Here is a 12,578-nt window from a genome sequence, read left to right as displayed (position 1 = left end):
TTATTGTCTATAAAAGCTTATCTTAAGTGATCGATCGATATTACGCCTAACATCTATAAAATCGTGTGCAGAGTAATCTTATTCCAACGTAATAATTACTCCGTAAATATTAAAGTCTTAATTATTTCACTAGCAAATATTTTCACGTGTCAAGATATCATTAGTTATTAAAGTCATTGCATGGACACAAAATTTATAGAGATTTTAGAGAACTAACAATCAAATTTTCTAAAATAACCTAACCACGAAAGGAAATATTAGGTTAGTGCGATTTCTTCATTGTAATTTTGTTTGTCCTTTGTAATCTCTAGTTAAAATTACATGCATACTCGTGAATAAGTTGCAAATAAAAAGAAACGGAGAAAGGGTATGTTCTGTTCAGCTTAATTTATGTTCAATTCCTAATTTTCTTCTCTCATAAACAATTCATTTCAGCTTCGTTCAATTCAGTCTCAATTAATTCATTTCAGTTTAATTTAGTTTATTTTAATTGTTTTCAATAAATCGAAACAAGCCCAAAGTGATAATTTGAGCTATGGCCAAACTCCAAAACCAAACCAAAGTGGGTTAATATGCCGCCAACAAGTCATAATTCAAAGTCCACTATTGATGATTAACACCGTAGAAAAATAATGCACCCATTTTATTTCCAAGTGTCATTGCTGATTAAAAAATCCACGTGCATTGGTTGTTATTTGATCATAAAATTAAATTATTTTTGTTTCTTAAAAAAATTAAAATCACTCTTTATATAAAAATCCAAAATTTCTCTCTCATTAAATAACCTCCTTTGGGCCCTCATCTCCATTTTTCTCTTTCCTTTCTCCCCCAAAACACCAAAAATCACACAACCAACGCTTGTTTTTTTCACCCAAATTACCAGGAACAACAAATTCAACAATTTTGTTTTATTTATTTTTTGATTAAGTAGAGAGAGAAAGTAAGTTTGATGAAACGTGAATCCTCAGAAATTCTGTGAAAAAATTTACAGAGAAAAAAATGGCGAAGAGTGAAGTGATGGGTGTTTCAGATGGAGAAGTTTTGATTGAGAAGGGAAATATTAATAACAACAATGGTAATAGAATCAAATCCAAAGAACTTAAGAAGGATTTGCTGACACTAGTTATGGAAATTAATCAAGAAGAAGAAGAAGATGATGATGAAGTTGAGAAAGAAAATGGAGTAATTCTAGGTACAATTGATAAAGCAATTCAGGCGTTAACTGCATTGAAAGAGTTGAAGTTGAAGAAATCGAAGAAGAAGCGTGCACTTTCTTCTCAGTTTGATCAGTTGAATGTTCCTGATGAATTTCGTTGCCCCATTTCTAGAGAAATTATGAAGGACCCTGTTGTTTTATCTACTGGACAGGTTCGATTTCTTTCTGGGTTTTTTTGTTTAATTTTTCTGGGTTTTTGTTTGATTTTTCTGGGGTTTAATTGAATTTTTCTGGTTTTTTTTTTTTTTTTAATATTTAATGTATTGTTGTTGAGATGTTTTTCTAATTTTCTGGGGTTTTTTTGAATGTGGGATTTTCTGTGGGTTTTTCCTCATTTTTTGTTGGACTGTCGGTTTGGCATTTTCTTGCATAGTACTCGTACATAAAAACTTTTCTTGTTTGGTGAACTGAAATTTTTTATCAGTCGGTGGATTTTCCTAAATTTCTGGGTTTGAAAACTTTATTATAGTATAGTTTAATGTATGTATTGGAAGTTATGTTGTTGTTATGAAACTTTGTTAACTGATGAAATTTTTGGATGGAAATCTTTAGTTTGGTATGGTTTGATCAGAGCATGCCAGCAATTTAAGCTGTACCAGTGTTTGTTTCCACAATTCCAATTACTAGAAACAAAAAAATTTGGTTAGAAATTATAAAAAAATAACATTACAATCAAAACTAACAGTGGTTGAGAAATTCTTCCTTATCCGTAATCTTGGGGTTAATCTTTCCATGTGCTTGACTGATACTAGAATGTGGAGGGAAAGTTCTTAATTAATGTGATTGTTCTGTGTTTAAGTTTATTAAATGATTTTAATAGTGTGGTGGAAATGTGTGATGATGTTATTGATTCACTATCTAATTATATATGCAATTTGCCGAAATTGGAGAATGTGGTGGCTTGTTTTGGAGGATAACATGTGAATCTTGTATTGTAAGAGTGGTTTCAATATTCGATTGCGCTTTCGTGTTGACGTCGTTGTGAAGCTTTTGCTTAAGTAATGAGATTATTCATTGGATGAGAGTTAAGTGCTGTATCAAGTATCTAAAGGAAATTAATGAGAATCATGGATTTTTGCTTAGGGATGATTTTGTGGTGGATTTATTTTAGTGGGTGTCTTAAGGAAAATGAATTTGCCATTTAATGAATGTTTACGGTTTAGTCACTTAGTGTCTATAATTGGTTTGCTTTATTGCGCTTTTTGCAACCCTGATGAATTTTAATGTAATTTGATCTAATTTGAGCCTTGATTTATGAGATATCGTCCTCCATTTGCAGACTTATGATCGCCCATTCATTCAGAAATGGTTAAAAGAAGGTAATAGAACATGTCCTCAGACCCAGCAGGTGCTTTCTCATATTGAGCTCACCCCTAATCATTTAGTCCGAGAGCTGATATTACAGTGGTGCAAGGATCATGGAATCGAACTCCCTCCTCCCCTTCAGGATGTCAATGATGGATTTGTAACTGATGCTGATCGAAATCATTTGAATATGCTTCTGGACAAGATGTCTTCTACTCTTTCTGAACAAAAAAAAGCTGCTAAAGAGATCCGTATGTTGACCAAGCGAATGCCATCTTTTCGCTCCTTCTTTGGGGAGTCTGCTTATGCGTTGCCACAGTTGCTGGGCCCTCTTACAACCGCAGAAAGCCTTGAGGATCATCCTGATCTTCAAGAGGATCTTATAACTACTATATTGAATCTTTCTATACATGACAACAATAAGAAGCTTATTGCAGAGTTCCCAGCTGTCATTCCTTTACTGATTGAATCTTTGCAATGTGGGACCATTGAAACAAGAGCCAATGCTGCTGCTGCGCTTTTCACATTGTCTGCACTCGATGAAAACAAGCTTCTTATTGCTGAATTGGGAGCTTTGAAGCCTTTGATCGAACTTCTGGAACAAGGACATGAAACAGCCATGAAAGATGTGACTTCTGCTCTCTTTAACCTGTGTAAAATATGGGAGAACAGGGGTATAGCTGTCCGTGATGGGGCAGTTAAAGTGATACTAAAGAAACTCAAGGAGCGGGTGCATGTCTCTGAGTTATTGGCTATCCTTGCTTTTCTGTCAACCCATCATTCAGCAATTGATGAGTTGGAAAATCTTGGTTCAGTGGATTGCCTGCTAAGTATAATAAGCGAAAGTTCGTGTGAGCCAGATAGGGAAAACTGCATTGTGATTCTGCATGATATCTGTGGATACAGTCGTTTTGCTCTGAAGGAGGTTCGGGATGAAGAAAAAGAAAAAGGAATCATTTCTAATCTTGCGGAGAATGGAACTTCAAGAGCCAGAAGGAAGGCTAGTGGTTTGCTGAATAAGCTGAGGTTGAACAGACGCATTAACTACACCCATACTGCTTGAAGCATATTCCATAAGAGAGTTTTGTACATATTGCTGCATCGTTCAGTCTTTGTATACATGTAAAGTGGGATACTACCTCGGGGGTGAATTGGCGGTAAGTTCTGTTCCCTACCCTGCCCCCGACTCTTTTAGCAATGTACAGTACTACTACTATAGCTACTACTGCAAAGTTTTGGTTTCCATTTGTTTCGAATAAGAATGGTTTGTCTGTGATCAGAAGGGAGAAATTAGTGCCTTTTCAGTCATCAATTGAATTAGTTTTTAGTCTTTTTAAGTTCTGTGTCAATAAGCCTATTGTGGATAGGACCACCCAGTGTAGTTGCGATTATCACAATTAGCATTTTGGTAAATATATTTCTGTGGGCCACTAAGTGGGGTGATTTGCTTGCTAATTAGCTATAAATGAACAGATTGGAACTCTGCTTGTTGCTTTCAAAGCCAATCTTTTGCTAGTGTCGGTCGTCCTGCACATAATACATTGATTGATTTGCACCCCCCTTCTTCAAAGTAGCGCCTTTTTTCCTCCTTATGGTGATGTCTTTCTGCTTCTTGTGATAATGACATATTATAGTGGCTGAGAAAGTTGTTGCAAGTGGAGTTGAATGTCTAGAAATCACGGGAAAAGGAATGGAACCAAGAAGCAATTAGAATATTGTTAATATAACTAGTTATTCTAATTTTATAGACCCATAGGTTAGTGTGCTTTTCTGCATGATGCATTGGTAGTTTGGGGGTGATTTTCATGCTGCTTTTTTTTTTTCTTAATACCATTTTTATACTAGATTCTGATTTTGGAATGAGGTTGTTGCAAGCAATGATGTCTTGTTTTTGCTTGTTTCTTGTTTGAAGAAAGATTAATAGAGTCCTCATTTTGATTTTGTTTGACCCCTTTGGGAAACTCCCTTACCCTTCCTCTTATTCTTTGGATCCGATATGTCTTGAAAACTAGGTTACTACTTGGACTGAATTCAGTTTGGATCACAAGAGATTGACTGATACGGTTTTTTTTTTTTTTTTTTTTTTTTTTTGTGTGAGTCGGGTGGTAGGAGATCAGATACAAGTGTCGGGTTCATTTTGTCAGGTCTGAACAATCTATAGTCGTCGATTGAGATAGGCCCACCTCAAGAAGCGCCTCCTCTAGCGTATATAATATTCTTTTTGTTTGTGTGTGTTATTCAAGTTGCATCTTGGCGTGCATTGCTTATGTCAAATATCTTACCAATGCACCCACTGAACACAGATATTTAAGATTGGGAGTTTTTTTAAATTTGTCGGCAATTGGTAATTGGTCCTTAATTATTAGTTTTTACTATGGATTTCAGAGTATGGGAAAGTTGGTGATCCTTTGTAAAATTCTTTGCTTTTAATTTTGGGCCTTCAACTTTTTTGATTTACTTTACCACCCTTTTGATTTCATCCAATTAAAGTGGGTTATATTTTTGGTTGATAAGAGATTCCAAATACATACAATATGAAGTTTCTAGGTCAGAAACATTGCACCATAGGACGATTAGACTACATGCTGATGGGGTGCTCTGCTTTCCACCATTGACATGGTCAAACTTCAATGAACAACAAACAACCTAATTTGGCCAAATAAGTTCAAACGTTTGTATTCGACCATCTTCATAACCCGATTATAGGTTTCCATAAGACCACTTGATACTCACGGAACATCGAATAACTTGAATTTATAGATCTTATATACAACGGGTGTATATCTCGGACATGACAAACTGGATGGCAAGCTAGAGACTTTAAAAATGCCAAATGTTAGATGGGGAATGGGTGGTTGAGTTTAGTTAACAGTTGAAAGACGACTTCCAACTGAAGGGAGTACTGAAAAAAGAGTGTCGTGAGAGGATCTTAAATTCTAAATATAATAATAACTCTACTCATTCATGTTATGACAACGTAGATGTTAATGTTATGTTATCACAGCTTTTAAAAGTGGTCCCCACTTTTTATTCTCTGAGAGTATTTGGTGTCTTTTATGTATGAATCAACTCAACCTTTACTACAGTACTCACTATTACGTCACTTTAAGGTCTTCTATTGGGGCCCATTGTTTCATCTGTTGTTGCAGTCTTATAAATTTAGCATCTTTTTTGCATTAAAAATGTCTTCAAGGTGGTTAAGTTATTAATCATCTAATACTGAGCTAATCCATTATTTAGTTGAAGTAATAAGATATTAGATTGACAATTTTATCTCTTATTATGGAGTAACAACTCCTCCAAAGGCCGGGGGAATGAACTTGGTCGCAGATGTTAAAAATGTTGAGTTAGTTGCTACATCGTTGTTACACATCTTGTTAATTAGTTTTGGAAAGCAAACGGATGTAGTAGTATCCTATTTAAAATTATCGTGAAATTACTTCGAATAAAATTTAAAACATTCCTTTATACATTTACCTAATTGTACAATATACCCTATATGGTTCATGCAAGTCATGGTAAAAGTTTTAATTTTGACAGTCATCACCGTTCACCGATCAGAAAAAGAGTTCATGATAGAATTCATGCTATAGTAGATAAACCCATTAATGATTTATAACCTTACAAAAAAGTCTTTATTGTTGGACCGATTTAACTTTAACATGTGAATATTGATACTTGTATTTTGTATTACGACTGGACCATGCCAGATTGCCAGCCTTTGGTTGTATCTGTCGGCCCAATTATGCGCTACTTTTCTACTTTGTCCTACTACACTCCTACTACCTCATATACTCCAACTTTGTTTCATTGTTTTATTTGCTCATTTTAATTTTACTTTAAGCTAAAAAGTCTGAATAGAAATTACGGAGTACTTTATTTATTTTACAAGTACTCGTATATGATTTCACCTTCTAGCTCTATTTTTATTTTGATTATCATCTAATTAGTTTTAAGTTTCATTAGTTCAAAGTATTAATTTAATTTTATGTTGTTGTTTAGGTGGATTTAAGAAGTTTCGCGTTTTGATTTGCAAATGTTAAATATCGAACTCAATTCCTTAGTTATTTAGAAAATGACGTTAATCATAATTAGTAGGTCTAATACCCTCTCCGTTCCAGAATATTTGGAATGTGGGGTTTTTTTTGCACCATCCATGCGTTAGCTAAATAGCTAGGACCATAATATTGTACTAACATAAAAAAAATAATATATATTTTATACAAAGTATAAAATTTGTTGTTAGATACAAAGTATGTATTAAGATAAAGTTTCATAATATAATGTATAAATAATTTTCATTAATCTTTAATTACATAAAATAAAGTCAAACTGGTGAATTGACATGTGTGCAAAGTTGATTATGTTGGGACGGAGAGAGTACACGCAACTTATTTAGAGTACAGTAGATTAACATTTCAATATTTCATCTATCTAGTGAGAGATGTATCCTAAATAGCCATTAAATTTCACCTTCAAAAAATCTTTTCACCAAACAAGCAATTTAACTTTATTTTCCATGAAGTATATGGTATAGCTTTCTGTTGACTTTGCACCAAGTGTAATATTTTTAAATCTTTCACAAGTTCAGCTTTACCAAACACTTTGCTAATTCATTCAAAATACAAAAAATGTGTAAAGTAATTGTAAGAAATTTTTATGTTGCATCTTAGATTCCATGAAAAGACCAATAGTACAAGCATGAAAATTCTTCTCTAAGTACAACAAATTTTCAAAATGGTGCACCTTAATAATTATATATGGTATGTAGTCAATGGCTAACACTAAAATTTTCAGCATTTTGGCCTACCTTTGAATTTTTGGTACCCAAACTTCTCTTTCAAAGTGGTAGACTACCAAAATATGACAATATTAGGATGTAAATATTGACAATCAAGCTTATCTCTTGACTAAGCTCTAAATGTTCATACTATATAGCTTCACTACCATTCAAAAGGCTACCAGTATATAGATTGTATATATTACATCAACAGGCCGAAAAATGGATTTCTAATCTTTGCATACAAGGCAAGTTTCTACAAAATACTCGTTTCGATTATCTTCGGGTTTTATGCAACTTGCATTAGACTGCACAAGGGGGAACCAAACATCTTGAAATAAATCCCAGTCTTCTCTTCTGTAAAACATTAGTCATAGGTTGAATTAATAGTCACGCTAATAGTGTAAATTAAAATGCGACTTTAATAATGTAATGCAACTATGCAAGTACATGAAAGTAAAAGAGTAAGAAATAATAGAGTACGTACTCGCTTAAGAAGCTCAGGAGGGATCTTATAGAGATCTTCATCAACAGCTTTGGGAGCTCTACGAGGCGGGGCGGCTGATCCGGCGTCGTATTGGTACTGCTGTTGCTTCTTCTTAACGGCTGTTACAGCTTGACGAGGTTGACGTTTGACTCCTGCTTCTGATGAAGGGATCTCCGTTACAGTAACGTCAAACACTTTTCCTGCTTGCTTCCTATTTCCTTCCTTCACATGTGCATTATTTCCTGCTCTCTTTTCTCTCCCCTTCCCCTATACAAAATGCACGTAACACATTAAGAGCCTGTTCTGATTTACTAAATTGAGCTGAACTGAACTGAATTATTTACGAGAGAAGGAAATTAGGAACTGAAATGTTCTAACTGAAATTAAGCTGAAGAGAACAGGTCCTAAGTCTTCACCAAGACATTGATTCTCGAGGTATCATGGGATTTTACTAACTAAAGATCGATGTATTTGAGATTTTGATACCATTATTAAATTGCTCTTATAAAGTACGGATTAGTAGTTTTGAAACGTGACAATTATTTCTGTATAGATAAAGTATACCCCGTATCGAACCATCACATAGATTAAATTCTCCCATCCATTCTAACCAAAACAAAGGAAACACACAAAAAGTACATAGGATTCATTAATTATTCCAATTCATATTAGGAGTACCATTGAAAATCAATCAAAAAATAAACCTAGTAAAAGTAAAATACCCAAAGTTGATAAAAGTAAGATTAGGTATGGGTCAAAGTCATGGAGGCCCAAAATCCATATAGGAGGAAATGGGTGGGATCCGAAGAAAGAGGCAAGGGAATTAAATGCGGGTTGCTTGTTAAGATGGTATGATGTTTGATGTTTGCGGTTGTTGTAAACGTGAATATTGTCAATTATCTTGTGAATGTGGAGCCGATCCATATATTTCGACCTATGTACAATTTTATATCACATATTTTGTACTCTCTTAATATTAAAATTAGTACAGTATAATTTAATATGTAGTATTGTAGTACTATTATTAAAAATCATTACTAACATGTTGGAGGACCCCAAATTCTGCCACCAATTTATCAATTCAGAAAATGGGATGTTGGATGTTTTACTAGTGTAAGAGAGTACACTTTCATTTTCAACTTCCTCTCTTTAAAAATTAATGTTACTACCTCCGTTACAGGTTATGTGCAATGATTAGACATTTTCCCTCTCTGCTTTATGTCAAATCGTTGCACATAACCTGTAACGGAGATAGTATTACAGATCTCTGCTCGTAAATCACAAACTCACTAAGTAACGAAATTACGTTATTTTTAATCATTTTTTTCTTTTAATGCATAGTTGTTTCTTATATATACGCCCTCAGCTCGTCCTTACCAAAAGTTTTCAGTCTATAAGCGAAGTTAAAATGGAAGAACTAACACGTTGATTATAAGTATGGCCTTTATGGCTTATTTAAAGAATTAAAGTTATCGGTTTTCAAAATCAACATATATAAACTCATATAATGACTTATTCTAAGTTCATTATGATCTTAACCACTTTTTTTAAAAGTGATACCAAATGAGCTATAAACTAAAGGGTTGTAGACTTATAGTGTTATATATGTGGACTTTGACTCTGATATTTATGTTTAGCTAGAATAAATGAGATGAAATTAATAAGTGTATCAACTTGATTGTTTGGACAAGAAAGTAAAGGGGTTAGTTTATCTTCCCTAAACACTTTATTCTAAAAAAAAAAAATCCTAAAAGAATACTAGTCAAAGCTATAAACAGGTAATATGAGTGCACATTATTGTACGAGTAGTAGTGTAATTAATTACTTTGACATGAAATGAAATGATAAGATTAATACTGATCCTCGTTTGAGTTTCAATCTGGTTTACGCAACATATCTCCTCACCACCATGCATTTTCACATGATTCTCATTAATGCTGTCTTTTCTTCCCTTTAATTCCGGATTTCTCCCTTGCTTATATTATTACTCCTACTCCGTACCCTTCACACTTTTTTTTTACCAAGTTACCACCTCTTTTCGGCTTTTACGAGTGTAACTTAAATTATATTATCGACCTGATAATTAATATTAAATTAATTATATGTATAGATTATTTTAAGTAATACTTGAGGTAAATATTGATGAATGTTCCACAATCTACACTTCATAAGTTAAAATGGAATGACCGAATGAAGTATACTGAAAAAAAAAGAATAAAATAAAAATTGCACCCCTTCTTCATAAGGGAGTTCTTAAGAACAAAATACATACTTTGTGTATTTCTTTGATTATTCGTAGAGATATGATATCCATATTACTACGGAGTACATAATGAAGTTTAATAAATTCATAGTATGTTCTCCCTCCATCTCTTAAATATGTGCTCATTTCTTTTTCTTTTTAATATGTGAGTAATAAAGATTAGAAATAGACCGATCCATTAAAAAAAAAAGGGAGAAAAACAAAGGCTGACAAAATCTTATGGCAAATGTCAGCAATCTTAACACAACCATTCCCCTAAAATAATGCATCGTAAAATAGACCGCCTTCCATTAAATTCAACTATGTCCACTTATTATACTTTCATTTCACATATTAACAACACCAATTTCTAATATCGGCAGCCTAAAATTCTGTAAATGTTATACTTCCTATGAAAAAAACAAAAATTTCCAAACATATAAAAAACAGGAGTCAACAAAAGTAGACTGCATTTGATTTTCCACCTCATAAGTCATACTCCGTAATATTGAAAGAATGAATGAATACCAACAAAATCTTAGACTCCTGCTAACTTTCTTTTCCTACTGTTTTAGATCTCCTACTTTCTTTTTATTTTATTTTGTTTGCATTAATAACATTAAAAATTAAAAAAAAAAAAAATTGAAAAATTGCTTAAGATGAGAGCAAAAACCTGTTTAGGACGAGGTTTGATGAAATCAACGGTGTATAAATCATCATTAGGATGCTGATTTTGATTATGATTATGATTATGATGATTATCACAGCATTCGCCTGAGGATGAGCTGTACCGGATTAAACCAGCTTGACGTGCACATTCAAAATACTGAGTAATGGGTAAATCGTTTACATATTCCCAGTTTCCAAACGCCGGAATTTGACTCCCTCTTATCTTCGACTCCTACACAAACATTACCATAAACAATCTCAACTACAATTCAACCTTAAAAAATAAAAAATAAAAATGTTAATAAGAATTCATAAGAGAAACATTTTCACTTACATCCATTTTTGTAGAGAGAGAAATTAAGAGTAGAGAATTCCAGAAATATTTTGAGGAGAGAGAATTTTGAAGTTATTGTCCTACAGTTGGAGGGACACTGCCTTTTATATGGAGGGAATAGTGTAATATGGTTGGGTTTTTTTTTATTTTTTTATTTATTTGGGGGGATTAGGAACTTGGGATATTGTGATTAGGTTTATAAAGAAGTCGGAGTTTATTGGTGGGATTTTGGTAATAAAGTCAGCTTTGAGGTTGAAAATTTTGTTTTCTGGTTTGTTTTTTGATTGTTTTCTGACTTTGTTTAGCGAATGAGTTGCTTAGAATATGGGGATCTATCGTGAACGAGGGGCCACCCTTGTTTGCCAGAGTTTACATTTGTAGACTCTCATTAGTCATTAATCAACAACTGCTAATCCTAAGTAGATTATTTACTATTAGTGTTGTATCTTGACCTTTAATAACGTTATTTGACTCGATTATTTAAATTATTCTAGCTTAGCCGATCTCTTAGAATTACTTACGCTCACCAATTGCATACGGAGTTGATCAAATACTGAATACGTCATTTAAACTATTTAACTCTTTTTACGTCATGACAAATAATGTTGATCACGTTACAACACAAATCTTAACGGGGTCGTTGACAAATCAATTGCAAAAATGAAGTGAATTACTGTGAGTGAAATGATTAGCAAAAATGCTGGCAATAACATGATTGACGCAACAATCAATTGAGAGTTAAAACATGGGTCCTTGTCCTTGACGTTAAATATTAACGGGCCCAAATATGAAAATTATCATTAATTACCAAAACAGAAAAGTCTTAAACCATGTTTGTTTGTGTAAAAAATAAAAAGAAAAAGGGTAAAAAGTTGGGAATGCAAAGCCCCAAAAAAAGGTAATAGCACGATTTACGCGATAGATTAGACAAGGACAAGCTGAACAGCATGGCCTCTTTGTTTCTCAAAAAGTCCAAATCCAAACAGTACTTACAGCAGATAACAGGGAGTAGGGTAAATTCTAAAATTGTGAAACTTTTTAGTAAAAGCCAATCTACTTTTTACTTTTCTTTTTCAAGAACTAAGAGCATCTTTATCGGTGAACCCATGGGTCACTATCACCATTTCTCTCTCATCCACATCAACCCAACAAACCATTTACAATATTCACTCTTAACAATGAACACTAAACAATGGTTCATCATCAATACTCCCTACCCCACCTTATTTTATTTTTGTAAATATAATCTTTTTTGTTTCATAATTATAATTTATTAACCCGATGTCAATGTAATTAATTGACGTATTTAATATTTTAATCGTGATTACTAATTAAGAAATTATCGCATTTTTTTATCAGCTTTTTAAAAAACTAATTCTTGTGATTAATATTTTTTAAACAACAACGCAGCTAATTTTAATTAACAAAAAAAAAAAAAAAGAGGTACAAATCGTGATTACAGTTCTACAACTATAATTTAGTACATTTTATTTTAAAAAAAAAAAACAACTACACATCGTTTTGTAAGATGTCCTTAGGGATAAC

The 12,578-nt window shown here is 33.0% G+C and overlaps 2 protein-coding genes across 2 annotated transcripts; one reads left to right on the top strand and one right to left on the bottom strand.

Annotated features, from left to right (window-relative positions):
* Nucleotides 1-690: 690 nt before the first annotated feature.
* On the top strand, nucleotides 691-4,076 carry LOC110708778 (U-box domain-containing protein 9-like). The gene is made up of 2 exons (XM_021886995.1): nucleotides 691-1,368; nucleotides 2,496-4,076. The coding sequence occupies exons 1-2, from the start codon at nucleotides 1,000-1,002 to the stop codon at nucleotides 3,582-3,584; spliced, it is 1,458 nt and encodes a 485-aa protein (XP_021742687.1). The 5' UTR covers nucleotides 691-999; the 3' UTR covers nucleotides 3,585-4,076.
* Nucleotides 4,077-7,250: 3,174 nt separating this feature from the next.
* On the bottom strand, nucleotides 7,251-11,385 carry LOC110708777. Its single transcript, XM_021886993.1, has 4 exons — nucleotides 11,034-11,385; nucleotides 10,704-10,931; nucleotides 7,789-8,055; nucleotides 7,251-7,658 (listed from the first exon to the last, which is right to left on the bottom strand). The coding sequence occupies exons 1-4, from the start codon at nucleotides 11,037-11,039 to the stop codon at nucleotides 7,605-7,607; spliced, it is 555 nt and encodes a 184-aa protein (XP_021742685.1). The 5' UTR covers nucleotides 11,040-11,385; the 3' UTR covers nucleotides 7,251-7,604.
* Nucleotides 11,386-12,578: the final 1,193 nt, after the last annotated feature.

The sequence above is a fragment of the Chenopodium quinoa genome, unplaced genomic scaffold (assembly GCF_001683475.1).
Source record: "Chenopodium quinoa cultivar QQ74 unplaced genomic scaffold, ASM168347v1, whole genome shotgun sequence".
In the NCBI taxonomy this organism is placed as follows: Eukaryota; Viridiplantae; Streptophyta; class Magnoliopsida; order Caryophyllales; family Amaranthaceae; genus Chenopodium; species Chenopodium quinoa.
Note: the sequence above shows the minus strand (reverse complement) of the source record. Positions and strands in the feature narration are given on the sequence as shown.

Excerpts from the sequence above, each read along its gene's own strand:
- LOC110708778 (XM_021886995.1), top strand. The coding sequence starts at position 1,000 with ATGGCGAAGAGTGAAGTGATGGGTGTTTCAGATGGAGAAGTTTTGATT. Across the intron at positions 1,369-2,495 it reads TTGTTTTATCTACTGGACAG|ACTTATGATCGCCCATTCAT; the intron begins GTTCGATTTCTT and ends CTCCATTTGCAG.
- LOC110708777 (XM_021886993.1), bottom strand. Across the intron at positions 8,056-10,703 it reads TCAAACCTCGTCCTAAACAG|GGGAAGGGGAGAGAAAAGAG; the intron begins GTTTTTGCTCTC and ends CATTTTGTATAG. Across the intron at positions 7,659-7,788 it reads CTCCTGAGCTTCTTAAGCGA|AAGAGAAGACTGGGATTTAT; the intron begins GTACGTACTCTA and ends AATGTTTTACAG.